General features: G+C 40.4%; 1 protein-coding gene across 2 annotated transcripts in view; it reads right to left on the minus strand.

The window, feature by feature from the left end:
• CACHD1 (cache domain containing 1) overlaps positions 1–19,938 on the minus strand; it is a 156,291-nt gene that overhangs the window by 85,253 nt on the left and 51,100 nt on the right. For both annotated transcript variants that reach the window (XM_056844513.1, XM_056844514.1), the window contains exon 2: positions 17,894–17,956. In XM_056844513.1, the coding sequence (XP_056700491.1) occupies positions 17,894–17,956 (63 nt within the window). The remainder of the gene's footprint in view (positions 1–17,893; positions 17,957–19,938) is intronic.

A 19,938-nucleotide genomic window follows, 5' to 3' on the forward strand; every position in this document is an offset into this window, starting at 1 on the left:
AAAAAACTGGATTTTATTAGAGAATCCCAAATTACTTGAAATGGAAGGATTTAATTTACGCTTTGGTTGGCATGCATATCTGTGGTATGAAAAGGATAAAGTAAACAAAGAATTTAATTATCATATTATTAGAGCTAGTTTATTTCAAATTTGGAAAAAATATAAAAGGTCTATGGAAACTAAACTCCTGGGTGGATTAACCCAGTAGAAGCATTTATGAAGAGAGGTAAACAACTTAATTTGGATATGGGTATTTATAGAGAGATCGTGGAATGTAAGGAAGGGGAGTGGCTCCTTAAGTCAAGAGAAGAACTTAATATTAAAGATTGGTTCATGTATTATAAATTAAAAGATATATTTAATAAAGATAAATTGATGGGATTTAGTAAAATCAAATCTAAATTAGAAATTAAATTAAATAAGGGCAATAAAGGTCTGATAGCAAGGATATATAAATTATTAATCGAAGTAAATTTAGAGCAGGAAAGGATAAAACCAGTGATGGTGAAATGGATGAAGGAGTTAGGATATAATATTGATTTGGAAATTTGGGAGAATCTATGGAAAAAAGAATATAAATTTACAATCACTAATGAAATAAGAGAGAATTTATATAAAATGTTTTATAGATGGTATACGGATTTATGTTGGAAATGTGGAATTGAAAAAGGAACTTTTATGCATGCCTGGTGGATATGTAAAATTTTTTAAAAAATTTGGAGAAAGGTATTAAATTAAACGAATAATCTGATCAATACTAAAGTAAAAAGGGACCCTGCTTTTTGTTTATTGGGAATCCCTAAAGATAAAATGGATAGAAGCGATAGAGTCATATGTCAATACAGTTTTGCAGCTGCAAGGATTATAATAGCTAAATCCTGGAAGCAAGTAAATAAACCTCTAATCAAAGACTGGAGCGAGAAATTATGGATGTATATGCGGATGGCCAAATTAACAGATTCCTTACAAGGGAAGGATATGGAAGAATTTAAAAAAACATGGTCAAAGGCCGCCGCATATTGGGACAAACTGGTGAAAATGAACTTTTCTAATTTAGTGAATGAGTTATAGATACGATTTTCGGTATTTTGAATATTTTGTTAAATAATTTAAATGTGTTAAGACACTTCTCCGGAAGTCCATTAGTGTGGTGGTGGGACACTATTTTAAGGTGGATGGTGGGTTTTAAGGGTATTTTGAATAATGTAAGATTACTGTATCGTGAAGTTTTATTAATTTGTATGTACCCTTTTGTATTGTTTCATTTTTTGTTGTTTTGTTGTTTTATTTTTTGTTATAAAAATAAAATAAAAATTTATTTTAAAAAATTCATGCATCTGTAACCTTATGGTTGGAGTACACGCTCTATGTGCCGCCCTCAAAGAAAACTCGGAAAGTACAACTGGTCCAGAATGCGGCAGCCAGACTATTGTCAGAGGCTAGCAGCTGGGGCATATTTTGCCCATTCTGAAACGTACATTGGCTCTCAGTCTGTTTCTGGGTTCAAGGTGCTGTTTATGACCTTTAAAGCCCTTAACGACATTGGACCCACATATCTGAAGAACAGTTTCCTTCCATATGTCTCTGTGCATCAACTAAAGCAGGGTGGGGAACGTCAGGCCCGGGGGCTGTATAAGGCCCGCGAAATCATTTGGTCTGGCCCTTCATGGGTCCTGGCAGATCTCTAGCTCAGAAGGATGCTGCCCTGCCTGAATCTCTTGGGCCAAGCTGGGGACAGCAGAGCTCAAAAGAGAGTCGGTCGTGCCTCTTGGCTAAACGTTTGACCAAATATAGCAGGCTAATTTTTGTTGATAATTTTGAATGGCCTGCGAATGATGTTATAAATATCCAAATGGCCCTTGGCAGAAAAAAGGTTTCCCACCCCTGAACTAAAGTAATCAGGCAGGCATCTGTTGGTTATCCCACCAGTCAGGGTGGCCCATTTTGCATCGACCAAAGTCCGAGCCTTTTCTATTATGGTTGTGTGGAATTGGCTCTCTGAAGAGGTAAGGAGGGATCCCTTCCCTGGAGATCTTCAAGAGGCATTGCAGAGCCTGTTTGTTTGCCAGGGCTTTTGAGGGGATTTGAATGGGAGGCATCTTTTAAGGGAGGGAGAAAGATTTGGTGTTTGCTATTTTATTTTGGCTTTTAACTGAAAATGTTTTAACTATTATTGGAAGCCATATTGAACCATGAGGAAAGGTATGGTATACATATTTTAGTAAATAAATTAAAGATCTTATCTATAATATGAAAAATACTGAACAAATGTGAACAGGAACACATGTGATGCACATTCCTTATGCTGCTCAGTTTTTCAAGATTTTTTTAAAAAATAAGTCAATTGTGTAGCTTCAGTTTATCATGACGTATGAGCCAGAGCAGATACTTCCTCCCCCCCATTAAACTCAAAATAATGTGACCCTGTACACATCACTTCAAACTATATTCTACTGAAATCAATGGATTTACATTTCCAACTACACCACATTGGCTTTTCTGGGGCGATTATTGTTGAACAATATCAAGCAGCTGGGCATGGGTGAGTCATGCAAGTCACGTGGTAGCAAGTTGCCTGGTGGTAGCTGCTGGCCCTGGCCCTGATTTGTTCTCCCCCAAAGGCCAACACAGCCCCGGAAAGAGCCCTGCTACCTCCCCTTGCCTTTTACTAAGACTTGAAGGCAGGCAATACTGTTGTGGTTGCCTAGCAAAGGCCTCTGTGGACATTCATTTCTTTAAAACTACAGTTGTTGGTTTTAATATTTGGGGGTGTTTCAACCTCCCCTTTTTTTTTAAGATTCCAGATTTTTCTGCAAACCTGGGGCATTTTTCAGGTTTGTAGAAAAATCTGTCTTGTCTGTTCAAGGCTGCAGTCTCTGGATTTAAGTATCCACAGATTTGGCTTTAAACCCCTCCAACAGGTTGTGCCTCTCTTTGAGCTACTGTATATTCTTTTATACTTCCTACCGAAGGACTAAGTGACATCTGTAAGAAACTTGTTAGACAAAAAATACCCTCCCAAATTCCAGCAAATTATCTAACAAGGGCAAACCAAACAGCTGTGGTGAAGTGCTATCTAGCCCTTTTATCTCTGTGCTTTCAGAACCCAACCCAAACTCAAATTCCCCGAAAGTACAAAATTTTCCAGTGAAGCTTACTTACTGGACCAGTACAGCAAAGTCCACTTTTGTTCAGTACATTTCAACTTTTATTTGTAGCTCTATTATTTTATTCTTACTAGAAAATTGCCTACAGCTTGCAGCTCAAATGAAGAAACAGAATAATCTTTCAGCAATTTATAGCTCACAGCAAAAATATTCAATGTCACATTTTAATGCATTCTGCCTTTAGAGGCAGATAAAGTTCTTTAATTAGTAATGTCTAACCGGCTCCTTTTCAACACCCTCCAATTGCCTGTTACATATACATACAAAATTCCACCTTTCAGTGGAATAACCTGACAACACGACTCAATTTGTGTACTGAAATATGTAATTTGTCTATTTATTAGATTTTCGGACTGACAAATGTCCTTCCTAACTATTAATAACAGGTCATTTCATCATGATTTATTTCCTTACGTGAATAATGAAGCCGACGCTGATAAGAGCAGTGACTTTGCCTTCATTGTTTCCATCAAATACTATAGCTCAATTACAGGCCTCCAAGGAACATAGTTTTAATGGAATGTTGTTCAAATGAAAATGCTTGCAGAACTATACCTAGCTGGTATTGTAGAATGATTTATTACTAACACAGAGGGCTGCTAATGGTCCAAACTAAGTTATGAAACACCATTAGATTGCTGTCAATTGTCATGTAATACAGACTTCAGTGTTGAGTAAGTTCTCAATTTCCAAACCAATATTGTCAACTGAATTATATTCATTATTGTTTAAAATATCTATACCATACTTTTCTCCTAAAACTAAAGTCAGCTCACACAGGCAACAATATGTTGATTTAACAATTCAAAGCCGGAATAAAACAGTGCACAAACATAGCCAAAAACATAGTTATTTCACCCTCTACAAAAGCTCTCTGAAATAAAATGTTCCTACATGCTTTCTGAAAAGCAGAAAAGGTGCCCTCCTTATCCATTCTGACATGCAATTCCAAAGTACTGGTGAAGCCAGTACAGAGAATCCCCAAGTTCCAGCTGTCATCAAACAAATTAATGAAGCAAGGTACTGTAAGGAGAAAGACACCTAAAGACAGGGAGTGTAATATATTGGGAGATGCGGTCTGACAAGTATGAGGGACCCAACTTGTGAAGGATTTTAAATTGGATCCAGATGCAAACAGGTATCTAGTGTAGCCACTGAAACACCAGTTACATGCTTTAAACAGCTGGTCCAAATAAGAGCCTATTGCCACATTTTTATTTATTACAACATTTTATCCCATCTTTCCTTGTGGAGCAAGGTGGCTTACAAATCATAATTTAAAACACCACAATTTAAAACTGACAAAATAGAACCCCAAATAACCCCTGTCACTCCTAAGAGATACCTGCCCTGGCAAATAAAATGGTCTTGTAGTGTCTCTAACAATTTTGAATATGGTGTGTGTCTCCCCACCTCCTCCAAGATTATTTTCCATAAAATGAGAGCTACAATAGATAAAGCACAGGCTCTCGTTGATGCCATGCAGGCAAGCTTAAGTGGGGGAGCAGCCAACGGGTGCCAGCAGCCTGAGGACTCTAGTTAGCACATAAGGGTATATGGGAGACAGTCTTTTGCACCAGGCATATCGCCACTTGCATCTGCAGTAAGAGATTTAGATATTTTGCAAAAGTTTAAATTTAATTCGATGGTTAAATGGGAAACATACAATATAGATACATATAATCACTTGATAATGGGCAGTACCGCTTGATAACGGGCAGTACTATCATTGACTTTCAAGAATTCTATCAAATAAGCAATGGAAACATTAAACGGTTTGAATATTTCCAACTTAGGAGCTCCCTGTCTAGATACATGTATTCAGGCCCGGGGATAAGAAGCCTGACAAAAATTGAGGAAACTATAAATAAATATCAGGAGAAGATACTTTCCAAAATTCTAGAGATTTTATGCTAAAGAGCCAGTGTATCTAAACACTCATTTCAATACAAGTGGTAAAAGGATTTGGGTTATGAAATTCTTGAAGAAAAGTGGAAATATATATTTACTTACAGTTTAACTTTCTCTGTTTCCCAAGGAAACAATGGCACCTGTCACAACTTAAAATCTATGGGAGTATGCAGGATACATGTTGGTTCTGTAAATTACCAAATGCAGTTTATCTGCACATGTGGTGGACATGTAGAGCACAAACATTGGGTGTCTATTATAGCTTATCTGAAAAAAGACTTTGATATACATTTCCCCTTTTCTGTCAAGGTCATGCTACTAAGTTACACAGCCATTTTTGCAAAAGAAAAACAGATTTTAATTTCACATCTGTTAACAGCTGCTAGACTAATATTTGCAAGATACTGGAAATCTCGACCCTTTCTAGTCAGGCTTCTGGCGTGGTCATGGGACCGAAACCACCCTGGTTGCCCTCACAGATGATCTCTGCCAACAACTGGATTGAGACGGGTTGTGCTGCTGATCTTACTCAGTCTTTCAGCAGTGTTCAATATGGTTGATCACGATCTGTTAAACCCCTGCCTCACCAAACTTGGACTTCAGAAGGTGGCTTTATAGTGGTTTTCCTCCTTTCTCCAGGGCCAGGGACAAAAGGTTGCACTCAGGGGGAAGGTATAATCCTGTCACCCCCTGCTGAATTGGGTGCCACAAGGGTTGGTCCTTTCCCCAATGCTTTTCAACATTTATTTGATCCTCTTGCCCAGTTAGGAGTTTGGGGCTGGTTTGTCACCAGTACGCCATATGTAACTTATATTATGTATCCTTTGCACCAATGCCAATTATGGCACACAAGGGAAAGCTTTTGCAGCACTTGTGTAAAATGACCCAAGCCTTGCATAAGTATATATTGGGTGATTAAAGAAGATCACATAAACAGGAGTTTACCAGAATCCTGTATCGCCTTATTCGCCTACTGAAACTCAAATAATCATGACAGATTTGCCTGATTTGCCAGTTGGAATTTTGCTAATTGCAAGTACCAATATCTTGCTTTAGTTTGGCATTAGAACTTCGCCTATTGTGCTTGCCAGAATTTGGCTAGTCGCGAGGAATTCGCCTCATTGGCTAGTCTGACCTCTGTGAGTTACAAGCACCAACGTCTCGCTTCAGTTTGCATCAGGACTTGTTTAAGTGAGCCAAGGAACGACTTCGCCAAGATTGTATTTTTGTGTTTCTATGTAAACGTCTTTACTGATGTGGCACATTGTTTTTGTGGCCTTAGGTTGTAGTTAGGTGCACTTAGCTAACTAGAATTTTGAATTGCACTCTATTGGTAGTATAAATAAGAGAAAAATACATATATAAATGCTGCATTATCAGTCTTTATTGTACAAGCAAAAAAAAATATTCCAAATATTGATTGACCATAGTGGGTGTGATTTTCATTCCATACTATTGGTACAGCACAAGTTTTTTTCTTTTTCTAACGTTGAACAGTAGCAAGCAGCCAGGCCTGGGTAAGTCATACAAGTCACATGGTAACAAGTAGTCTGGTGGTCACTGGTGAACCTGGCTTGAATGAGTCCTCCATCAAAGGCCGAAACATCACTGGAAAGGGTTCTGCCCCCTACTCACACCTTTTACTGACAGAAACTAAGGCTTGAAGGCTAGCAATACTATTGTGGCTGTCTAGCAACAACCACTGAGGGCATGTGTTTCTCAAAGCTACAGGCACTGTTTGGGGGGAGTTTTAATTTCCCCTAACATTTTTCTACAAAGCTAGGGCTTTTCTCAGATTTGTAGAAGGAACTATCTGGTCTATCCATGGTCCCAGTCCCCCGATTTAAGTATTCACAGATCGGGCCATGTTGAGAATTAGATATATTGATGATGTCACATTTAAATTTGAATATTAGGAAACTGGAATTCACCCAATGAAACATTAAGTAGCCCAAACAATGTGACAGATTTTGATGTCTTTGTACAGACAGCCAGAATGCATGCCCTTTGATTACTATGCATACATATTGAGGAAAAACACCTGTTTGCATATTATTTATACCCATGTGTAAAAGCACTCCAAATGCTAGTATTCCTGTTGACAATATATTATCATAACATCAGTGGATCTCTCACTTAATGTCCTCGGTGACAGCTCACTCATTTGCATACAACCCTAGAGATTTAAAAGCTTCTTTTATTGCTAAACTCTCTTTGATGTCCCCCCCCTCCCCCATTACTGGTAGTGAAGGAAGAAATACATTAAATATGCCAGTTGTAAAAATTTAATGTGATAAAACTGTATTAAAAATATGCATCAACTAAGCAGACATGTGTATCTGATATAACAAACTCAGACTGGAATTAAACCGTATTCTTCAAGAAAGAAAGTTTCACTCGCAAAATGGAATATTTGGATAATATTTTATTATCATTTTTAAAAGTACTGTGAGAATTGGAAGGAATTTGACACAGCGATATAAAAACATAACCTTTCATTACACACTCACTCACTCACTGGTGCCATCAAATTGCAGCCGACTTATGGCGACCCCCCTTATGGGGTTTTCAAGGCAAGAGACTAACAGAGGTGGTTTGCCAGTGCCTTCCTCTGTATAGCAACCCTTGACTTCCTTGGTGGTCTCCCATCCAAATACTAACCAGGGCTGACCCTGCTTAGCTTCTGAGATCTGACGAGATCAGGCTAGCCTGGGCCATCCAGGTCAGGGCAACCTTTCATTACAGTGTTCCATAATACACTGGAAATGGTTTGTCACGGTAAACCATTCTGCTTCACCAACAGTTTGATATTGCTAGTAATTTTTCCTCTATAATTCACGCTAGGGTGTTTGCTCCATCCACAGAAATTTTATTATATCCTCTTTAGAAACTATTTTGTATGTTCCATTGCCAGACTGTACCTGATATCCTCTCTTAACTCATAGCTGTATTTAGGAAGTGTCCTCTTCCCCATCTGATGACAGGTTGAATTACAAACAGGAGATCTATGGGAATGCCTGCTATCTATCAGCTGTTTCTTTCCATATGATACAATGCTAACACCTTCCACAGAGCTATAGTTAAGCCCACTATGGTAGCTTGTTTATATAGCAATGACACTTCCTGACCCTTCCTTCAAGCAGACTTCTACAAGCTGCTGCATGCAAAATTACTAAGAACTGCTTTGGTAACATATATCAAAGAGGCTGTCCTTCAGAGTTATCTCTGCCACCATATCGTAGGAAATCTTCAACAAACAGATGAACATGTTTTTTGGGAGGGGGGAAGGTTGGATTTTGTTTTGTTTTTTAACAAATACAGGGTTGCCTATTTAACAACCTCCTACAGAATAACTTTGTAATGGAGGCACCATTCTCTCTGTAGCTTAAACCAATTGCAGGCCATCTGAAACTCTGAGAAAGTATCAAGCTGCGAAGTCCAGAGCACTCACACAACAAGTATTTTGTGGCAAGGTTAATACCATTTCACTGTTGATGGAGGGTGTCTGAGAGATAAATCAAGACACAGGAAAAAAATCTAACCCACGAGGCACAAAGATAATTTTGCCTTTTTATCCTAGGACATAAACTTTCCAAAATCTACTTTGTATATCCCTCTCCTATCTGTCTGCTGTTATAAAAACATTCAAGCCATTTTGTTCTGGCACTGCTTTTTGAGAGACAAATTGGCAATGATTAGGAGTGAATGCAATTCAATCAATATTATGGCCAGTCTTGTAAAACATACAATCATTTTATGGAACTGTTTCAAGACAGACATTGTATATTCTACTCCATACCCTATCTCACCACGCTCATCTGCCATCAGCAGTATGGTGCCATATTTCTTTTTCCAAACTTTTCCCAAGATTGTGTGTGCGTGTGTTTCGCTGTCAAGTCACAACTGACTTATGGCGACCCCCTAGGGTTTTCAAGGCAAGAGACGTTCAGAGGTGGTTTGCCACTGCCTGCCTCTGTGTCACGCCCCTGGTGTTCCTTGGAGGTCTCCCATCCAAACACTTGCCAGGGTCGAGGCTGAGAGCATGTGACGGGCCAAGGTCACCCAGCAATTTTCCATGGCAGAGTGGGGATTCAAACCTGGGTTTCCCAGATCCTAGTTCAACATCTTAGCCACTACACTACGCTGGCTCTCTTTTCCCCAGATTACAGGTGTTATAACCAAGGGACCATGGCTTGCATTCTTTATATCTTCTACACTCATCTTCATTGTGTATAATCTGCATAAACACTGCTGTCCCCTTCATTCTTGATGTAAACTGAAATATTTTAGTATTATTTTCTGCCTTTCTTTTGAACCTAATATTACCTTTTATGCCACAGATGTCTGATTTGGCAGTTGTAATGACATTCCTTCACAAGGGCAACTTTTTAACATCCAGGGGGAAATAGTTACACTGCTTTTTTACATCTCCTTGAATATGCTGTCTATTTCTGAACAAGTCTGTGCTTTCTTTAATAGTTCTCTGTTGGCTGTTATATTGTTGATAGCTCCAGCCATCCACATAGCATTGCCTAAATGCAGATATAGTGCTGTAAACATTAAAAAGTCACCCCAACAATGATGAGGATGACAAGTTATACTAAAAGCCATGTGGTTACCTTAGCTCTCCCCGTGAGTGCATGAGCAGTCTTAGTGTGTGGGTGGGATTTCAGGCTCAGTTTGCTTTCTTAAACAGGAAAGAAGCTTTATTACTAATGAGTACACTAGAGTACATACATGGAAATAGCCAACATATTAGGAGAATACAGAATCTAAGGAAAGAAAAGAAAACATACATCTACCTTAGTTGCATCGTGCTAGTTACCTTCAGATTGAACACACATCCCACAGTCACAGCATCTGGAAAAAGTGTTTGAACCCAGTACAAAGGAAGGGTTCACCTTTAATCCCTTCTGCCTGCTTAGGTGACAACCCCCCCCCCATCCAGACTCAGAATTTTCTGCCCCTTGTAGGCACTGCTCTGCTCTCTGCCAATGGGATAAAAGAGCATGTAGCCCTCATATCACTTTCCGTCACTGCATTTTATGATACCTATCCATTGGACCCTTCCGGCAGGTGGGCCCAAATGGCTGAACCAAAGTTTCTGTTTTTCTGCCTCTCCCCCCACCCCCCGCACAGGAAAATAAACAGTTTGCCATGGGTTCAGGAACCCCGATCATAACAACACTGAGTCAGAAAAGTTTTAAGCATGAAGGTTTACATCACCAAGGAAAGGGGTGGGAATGTTGTCACAGAGGAAGGAGCAAAGGAAGCACTGCATCTACCCTAACATATTGTTCGTTGAGTGGTCTTCAAAGAAGGCACACAATGGGACAGTGCAGGCCAACATGAATGTTCAAAAGCTTTCTAGGGCATTTGATAACTCAAAGGGACATCCCTCTCCCACCCGAGTGACAATGTTTCCCACCAATTCTGTCACATGACCAGGAAGGGGGGGTGCCTCCCTTTTTCTCAGTTCTCCTTAGCTGCTGAAAGTGGTCAAGAATATAATAGTAGTCACAGAGAACTTAGTGCAGGGCAAGGATGGAGGGAATATGTGCCTGACTGCACAGAAGATCGCTTGATAAACAACAGTTACAGGTAAGTAGGTGCAACCCTGTTTTCATCTTAGAATCAAAGAACTGAAAGGGGCTATACAAGCCATCTAATCCAACCCCCTGCTCAATCCAGGATCAGCCTAGGGCATCCCTGGCAAGTGTTCGTCCAGCCACAGCTTGAAGACTGCCAGAGAGGGGGAGCTCACCACCTCCCTAGGCAGCCGATTCCACTGTTGAACTACATACCATAAAGAAAAAATTCCTAATGTCCATCCAGTGCCTTTCCACCCGTAACTTATAGCCATTATTGCGAGTCCTATCCTCTATTGCCAACAGGAATAGCTCCCTGCCCTCCTCTGACAGCCTTTCAAATACTTAAAGAGAGCAATCATGTCCCCCCCTTAACCTCTTTTCCAGACTAAACATTCCCAAGTCCCTCAGCCTTTCCTCTGAGGGCTTGGTCTCCAGGCCCCTGATAATCCTCATTGCTCTCCTCTGCACCCACTTCATTCTGTCCACATCCTTTCTGAAGTAAGGCCTCCAGAACTGCATACAGTACTCCAGGTGCGGTCTGACCAATGCGGTGTACTGTGGGACTTTGACATCTTGCAATCTGGATGCTTAGCCCTTTCTGCCACTGCAAAAAAGATGTTCGAGTCTCCTGTGCCAGTGTGCCCCAACCTATGGGTTGCATCCTGTAAGTGGGTCACCAAGCCTGCTGAAGCAGGTTGTGGACTCCTACTGGTGATAGGTGGCTCTTTCCTTTTCCTCCTTTTCTGGTGCCCAGCTGAACTCAGGCTGAATCTCTCAATTGGGGGAAGTGGGGAGTAGCACACCAGACAGCCAACCAGCCAACCATAGTGAGCAAAGCTGAAGTCGTAACTGCACTTGACAGCTGGGAAAGGAGCCACATGAACCTTCTTGCCTAGCGCAGAAGCAGCCGTTTCATCCTCCTCCTTTTCCTCCTCAGTAAGTAGCTGAGCGCTAGGGCAGCTGAGCGAAGCACTCGTCTCCCCAGGGGGCTCCCGGAGAAGGATCCAAGAAATGTCTTAAATAGGGGTGTCAACGCACCCCTCCCGATTCCTAAATAGTGGAACGGGCATCAGGAAATCTCCTGCAGCTGATGAAGAGCGGTTTGATTCCTGAACTCTCTGAGTTTTACGACTTGGAGACAGCAGAAGTCCCGCCAGCTAGAGGAGTAATAAATCGCTGCAGACGTCTCTTTGGCATTTAAGCTTCGCTCTCCTCTATCTATTACCATCTAGCAACTATACAGAAGCAAGAATACCTACTCTCCTAAAATCTGAGTAAGTTTAAAAGAACTCTTTTGTTTTACCTAGATTAGGAAGTCCCAGGAGACTGCAAAATACATCAGTCAAATCCGTATCTCCCCACTCAATGTTTAAATGACTTTTTAAAAACAAGAAAAGATCTGATAACCCGGCAGGGATCTTATCAATTTGATCAATGGGAAGACCTAACAACTAAGATTTTTGAAAGATGCTTCAGTTGCCAATCAGGAACTACTACATATAAAGGGGTGGGAAGAGTGGGAAAAAAAACCACCCCAAAGAGTAGTCTTTCTAACTAAACAAGCCATCTTGCCATGTCCTTCCCGGAAACAATCGATCATTGCGAGAGAGTCAGAGAACTTGGAATCGGAAGTGTGCTATTAGTGTGTAACTGGCAAATATTTCCCAAGTTCCTGACCACAAAGAAGACAGAAGGTCTATGACTCTGATTCCTGCAGCACCTCCTTGTTATTTACTATACTGGAATATGCCTGGATCTTATTAACTGAGTCTTAACAGAAATTTTCAGAAGTAGCAACCATGGAATATCTGATTACACAGATGGAACAACTCGCTGCCTTGATGAGTACTTCATTTCAACTTATTAATCAAAAACTGGATACCATTTCAGACGATCTTAAAGACATAAAAACCCAGATTGCCACAATGAGATCAGAGGAGATACTAGAGGGCCCTCTAGCTGACAAGAAAGATGAAGAACAGAAGAATCCCGCAAAGGAAACGAGGAATTACGGTAGACGGTCTGCAAGAGCCCATTTGACAGCAATGGATTTGAATGTGGGTGATTCTGACTTCTGTCCCTTTAATCTGCTTGATGAACTTTTCAACACCTGCTTGGATGACTTAATGAGTAGAAAAACTGGGGCTGTCTTTTTTTTTTAATTTGGGATGGAAGATATTACAACATGGATCTACTATGGAAATCATTTACCTGCAGAGGAGATTTTACCAATAATCTCCAAGGATGATCGATGATTACTGCTAATGTGGAAAAGAAAGAAATGCTGGAAATTCCACACAAAGGGACTAATTTAAAAGAGTCTAGTGTCTCTTCTGGCTAAGATTGAAAAGGAACTGGTTAAAAGGATTGGCTATAATGGAAATAGAACTATATATGATATCAATTTACTAGAAAAACAATATGTATTAAATGAGTTTTAGGGAGAAATGGAGGACTTACAAAATAATTAATTTTTAATGGAAATAATCAAATGCTTTTTATTATACTAATCCATCTATTATTAGTGAGATCTATTATTTCTTTTCTTCTTCCTTTTATTTTTCTTTCCTTTTTTCTTTCCTTTATATGATATTATTAATTATTAATCTTTTTCCCCCTTGAAAAATATAAATGTCAAAGAGATCAATAAATATTAACAATAGTATTAGGATTAGAATTTTGTGCAAAGGAGATTACTAATTTATCACAAGATGAAGGGAGGTGTAGGGGAAGTCAATAATTCTTTACTATATATAATTTTTTAAACAATGTTACCTATTTGTTTTTACTTTTTACTGTTTATGTCATTGTTAAACTATGTGATTAATAATTTTGGAAAAATAATAAAAAAATTATTTTTAAAAAAAGTAAGTAGCTGGCACCTTGGTTTGTTGCAGGCCTTGGTGCCAGAGTCCATGTTCTTGTTAAGTAGTTTATCATCATGGGTGAGAAGTTGCTTTAGACAGACAGCCGGCTAACCCATCTCTCCCCTGGACATCACAGACTCTTTTGCATATCACACCTAATCCAATCAAGCCTGCTATTCACATTTACATACTGTTCCTCTACTTAAAGACCGATGGAGTCACATTCTAGCTGTATCTGAAGAAGTGAGCTGTGGCTCACGAAAGTTCATACCCTACCAGAAAATATTTTTGTTAGTCTTTAAGGTGCTACTGGACTCTTGCCCTTTTTGACTACTGCAAACAGACTAACACGGCTACCCACTGTGAATCAAGATTTTGACAGTGACAGAGACAGCAGAAAGAGGAGTAGGAGAAAAGCCGGAATGAATAAAAATGCACGCACAACACAGTCTTTAAAATCTGAATTCCATCATGTATGATCCTATGCTTATTTACTGAGAAGTCAGCCCTGTTGTTTCAACAGCCTGATCTTAGCTGAGGAGGTTTACTTTCAGTAAACATGCTTATGATAGTAGTCAAACTCCCTAAGCCTCTGCATGCTCACTCAAATGTAAGTCCCACTGAGTCCACCAACGCTTACTCCAAAGTAAACATGCAAAGGATCAGGCTGACAAGTTCATGCTTGAATCCCAAAACTTTGCTGACTAATTCCAGCTAAACATTAACTTTAAAAGAATAATTGGGATTTTCACCTTCTCCTCACCCTTCACCCCTCTCTTCTCTCTTTCATTTCAGGCAGTCAACTAACTCCTGCCTCTCTTAAGCAGCTTTTGGTTGCTGGCCTCCTATCCCTTCTACCATGAGCTGGCACTAGCAAGCAGTCTCAGAGAAGGGGTGGTACATGGCTACCAGCCATAGCAACAAGCCGGGGAGAAGAGATGGCAAATGGTGGCAGCAAGCCAGGGGTCCTCCATTAACTGAAACACTTAAAAACAAATAAATTAATCAGATTAATTAATTAAACATTATCATAAAGCTTTCCATTACTCTTCCTGCTATCAGTATATCCAACACACACTTCTTATTGCTACTTCTAAAGCGTTTTGTTGCTTTCATCACCTCAGGTCTTGCCATTAGTCTTCATTAATATTCCACATAAATTCTATGTCTTACTTTTCTCATGCCATTGCGTTGCTTCAAGACTGCTTCGCACCCTGTGTTGGATCCCAAGAACCATCTGCAGAGCTCTGATGGCAGACCAGATTAGCCCTGCCCTTCCCCAATCCTCCTCAAAAGCTGCTCCTGAGGACCCACAAATCCTTTGGTACACCATGGGATGCCAGTGGGGAGGAGGATCCGCACAGGAGAAAACCTTAGAAACTGCAGACTCCTACTTATGCAGGCGGAAGACCTTCTGCTTCGTCAAGGGCTAATCCAGAGCCTGTATGCAGTCTCAAGGGTCTGTTGTGGGCTCCTGCTTTTTTTTTCCCATTACACTAGCCCAGGGACACTGACGTAGTGGCTCAGGAGTCACACTTGGCTCTTCGACTTTTCAGCTGGGGCTCTTCTGAGCAGAGTTCCCCAAGATGGCATCTGCCCTATGTTACAGGAAAGCACATGAGGCCTGTTGCCTGGTGGGGATTATGGGTAGCTGATGGTTCCCACGTTGAAATAGATCTTGCTGGAGAGACTGGAGGATGGGTAACCTGCAAGCCTCCCTGAGGTGCAGGGGGTCATGCTAGGGATGGAAGTAAAGGAAGCTCTTTAGCTTTATTTATCATTAATATAATCCCAAAATAAAATTTAACACTTTTATTTTTAAAACACAAGGGAGGAGCTCACCAGGGGACATGCCATACCTGAAAGCAAGACTTCTTGCACTTCTTGAGGACACTGGGAAAGTATGAGTTCTGCAGGTGAAGATCCCTGTTAGCCCTGGGCTTCCAAAATAAGTAACACAATCAAGAGTAAAACCACCTTTGTTGGGGAATACCAAGCATTCTAGCCTACATTTTCACAGCTGGCCAAACATGCCTCACCCATTTCTCTTTGCCAAATGAGAGTCCATTGCAATTTCTTACTTTGGGTGAGTAATGACAAAATCATGTCCCCCAGCTGGAAAATGTTCAAATGCAAATGTGAGGCTGACTACCAAGCACATAGATACACCAATCGGAGACTCTAAACATAGGGATGGATGTAAAATGGAAAATGCTGAGGCAATTTCTCATTTTCTCACTCAGCAACTCCCAAGGAGTACCCCAGATGCTGTCAACTTGGGAAACATTATAGGAGGCACCAGGAGCTCTTTGCCTCACCCAATCCATACCACCCAGGCTACCTCTCATTCACAAACTAACCACAAAAACAACCAGCAAGGGAGGAATCCAGTAACATGTCACTGTCCTTCTGACACCCCCCTCATTTATGACACTTTTAGTATAATAAACCATGCAACTGGGTTGCATAAAGTAAGAGGGAGGAAATGGATATCAGAGTTTGGTAGAAAAACCATCAGTAGGTATTGGCAAACAAAAAATGCCATGTTAGGGGAGTGTGTGTGTAAAGTGCCATCAAGTTGCAGCTGACTTAAGGCAACCCCATAGGGTTTTCAAGGCAGGAGACATTCAGATGTGATTTGCCATTTCCTGCCTTTGAGTAGCAACCCTTGACTTCCTTGGTGGTCTTCCATCCAAGAACTAACCAGGGCCGACCCTGCTTAGCTTCTGAGATCTAACAAGATCAGGCTAGCCTGGGCCACCCAAGTCAGGGCTAAAGCACATAGCTGTATAAAATAAAGGGAAATGCAAAAGAATTAAAGGCATTCTGAAGCCAACTGTGGTAGCTATTGGCCCTGAGTGACAAGAGCAGTATGTCGTTCAGGTGTTTTCATATGTCTCTTCCTGGCCCTTTCTCCTGAGAGTCCATGGTCAGGGGTGCTATCAGCAGGCTTTCTTCCAAGTACGCGCGACCCCCGCCTACTCAGCCTTGAAGCTCTAGCACAGCTTAGGATACTAAGTCTTCTGTCAATCACAGCCCTCCTAAGCACTTACATAAACCAGGACAACTGTAGGTCAGATGGTAAATGTTCCTAGATGTATCTCTTGGGTCTCCTATCATATACGCTAAGAACAGTTGGGTGATGGGAATCTCATAGAAATAACACTTTGCACAAAAAGGGGGGGAGAGGAACTGTTTCCTCACCTACATACAGATACAACTAGATGTGGAGGCGGAGGCTAAGTAGAACTTGTTGGGGGGGGGACCTTAGAAAGGAGGAGGAGTTCTCCTTTGGCCTGGATTGCAGTCCAAGCTTCTAGGCTGTAATGTTTATCATTGGCTGGATACTATGTGGCAGGGAATACTGACTTCAGCAACATCATTATAGGTGATCATTACAGATAACCTAGGATACAGTCAGTTCCCATAGTCTGATATTTCAACCCAAAAGATATTTTCAGTGCCCTATATGAACTACATGTGCTCCCTAGAGAATGCTCTGCAATACAGAAGGTTTCCTCCAGGGACAAGTCCTTGTGGATAAAGTGATCCCTCAAGAAAGAAAGCTTGAAATACAATGCACTGACCATTTTATAAAACAAAGTACCAAACCATTTCCATGCCCATCCTAACCAGTGCAAAATAAAAACTCTTGAAGGAATGCTAGGAATAACTGACTCATTTGCTTCTTTTTTAAAGGCTGTTTACTTCCAATTGGCCCTTCTTTGTAGTCCGACATGGAACTGCTCATTCCATCATCCTTTGATCTACCCCCCCCCCCGCCCCCTGCTATTGCAGAGGACAAGTGGAAGTATTTCCAGATGAACTATCTTGGTTTTTTTCTTATTTACACTTCAGGAGGCTTGAATGGTGTTTTCTTGATGTAAAGACGCTTACTGGAGAATCACTGGCCTACTCTAAAGACATCCATACACAGGCAACAAAGATAAAAAGAAAAAAAAGGCATAAAAAAACAAAAACCCAATGTCTCATCGATAAAGAAAAATTATTTGTGGGGGGGAATATCACTGTGCTCGTGGAATAACATGCACGACTTTAAAGCAACCAATTAAAAAAGGAAACCTTTAAAAAAAAAAAATCAAATCCACAAGATAACTAAATAACTTAGAGCCAGTACAGAGTCTCATGTCAAAGTGTGTTTTCAAGCCCTGCATGTTGGGTATTACCGAGAACCACAATAATGTCTGCCACCACAAATATCCAAAAGATATACTTGAATTTGGCATGGGATAGAAATATATCCCATGTACAATATGTGCATTTTTTACACAGTTAGTAAAACAATCAACAGTATTACTTATTGAACTATAGCAATGTTCAGGAAAACAATTCTTACCTGCTGAACTTCACTTTCTCCATTTGAGATTTTTTCTGTGTACACAAAGGAGTTGAATATTCGCTGTAATAAAAAAATAAGGAAGGTTGCTTAGACATATTCACAAAATAATAAGGATCATATTTAGAAGACAGATATACACAGAACAGGTAATATAAGACAAGAGATCTAACATTAAAAGAATTATGGTAATAGAGACTGAAAAACCACATCAGTTTCATTGAACACACACATGCTTCCATAATTAAATTAAACAGATGTTTGTGTTTTGTAGAAAAGCAAAGGATATTGCATCCAGAGTACTGCTATTGGATTCAAGTGGTATGAATTTAAAATAGCTATGCTTCACGTCTGAAATCTGGTTTTCTATGAATATAGTAATTGTTTATACACACCATAGATTTAATGCAACACAGCTTCTTCAAAAAGGATTTTTTTACATTCCTTGACTTTCTTACACTTATTGTTAATTCATCAGAAATCTGTTTATATTTTACCAACCGTCTGCTGGCTTTATTTAACATACAGAAGTGGGGCGCCACAATAATTTGTATAAGTGGGGAGATATGTTGCCATGACCATTCTGCCTCCATTTTGTGACTCCAGTAAGCAGCCCATCTGTGTTCTGCCATCTTAGAAATGACTGGGATGTCCTTGGCTAAGAGTTATTTACTGAGAATATCAAGTGAGCTTCAGTCAGAAGGTGTACGTGCAAGACAAATGAGGCTAGCTTGGCTAGGAGATTAAGCAGGAGCAGACCGCTTGCCTAATTGAATTTAAATCTTGGAATATAATGTCCAGGTGGTTCAGCCACAGAAACATGTATGCATCACACACACACACACACACAAGATCCAGACAGAAATTACTTGAGTAGGTGCAGTCACCTCTATCACTATTCTTCTCAACATTCCAATCCAATCACGGTGCTTTCAGGGACCTCTTTGTCTGGCAGCCGTCTTGCCTAATACAAAGGACTTGATGTGATGTTGGTCTGTAATAAAGGGAGGCTATTCCAAAAGATTACCTACCTTTCTCTCATTTCTGATGTCCTTATTTGGAAACCCGAAAGCCTTCTGTTTTGAAAGCTTCTCCCGCCTGGAGTCTTCCCCCTTCCTTCTCTCTATGACAATACAGGGATTTGCTTCTGACTTTACATTAACTTCCACTCCCTCCTTCAAACCAAAGAAAATAAAACTTTTGTTCCCAGTATTTTCCAGCTTCTGTATGAAGAGCTGCCTTCATCATTTAAATCTGTACTCTGTAATCTGATCTTTAAGTTCTTCTCTGAGACCTGAGATCTCTTGCTCAGCCTTCCTCCCTCCTCAAGTGTTTACATGCTTTCCTCCAGAAATCTATCCTGTTTATCTCCCTTGATTTCTTAACTAAAGTTGCTTTCTTGGGCCAATACCCCAAAACTGTGTGTAGATACTTAGAAGCTACCCACTTTCCTCATGCAGAATAATTCAAAAATACATGAATGTATTCATTCACATTCCATGCCTTTCTCTGTGTCCTCAAACTTCTTTCTCGAGTTCCACATGGGGTAAGTATGCATGCATGTAGGAATATTTAGCATCTCTTCTGGGTATTTTGGTATTTGGAGTTACATTCATGTTTGATATTCTGACAACAAAAGTGTGTCTTGATATAAAATATATTCCAAATATACAGACCATATACAGTAAGATGGGACAGAGTAGCTTATGCCTGCACCTCTCTCCTTCCACTGTGAACAGGCATGCGCACAAAGAGAAACACACATTATTATAAGCATAAATTTAATTCACACACATTTGGTGAAACAAAGGCACAGGGAAGTCCTTTGTTTCAACCCTCCATTCACATACACGTCTGTACACACACGCAAGCACTCCACCTTCTGCCTGATCTTTCCTTAGGGTTGTCAGGTCCCCCCTCTCCTCTGGCAGGAGGTTTTTGGGGCAGAGGCGAGGCAAAGATCGCGGCCACGCTGACGCAATTGCATCACTTCCGGTTTACACCCGGAAGTGCTGCATCGCAAGGGCCCTTTTACCACTCAAACT

Source organism: Euleptes europaea, chromosome 2, assembly GCF_029931775.1.
Source record: "Euleptes europaea isolate rEulEur1 chromosome 2, rEulEur1.hap1, whole genome shotgun sequence".
NCBI classification, from domain to species: domain Eukaryota; kingdom Metazoa; phylum Chordata; class Lepidosauria; order Squamata; family Sphaerodactylidae; genus Euleptes; species Euleptes europaea.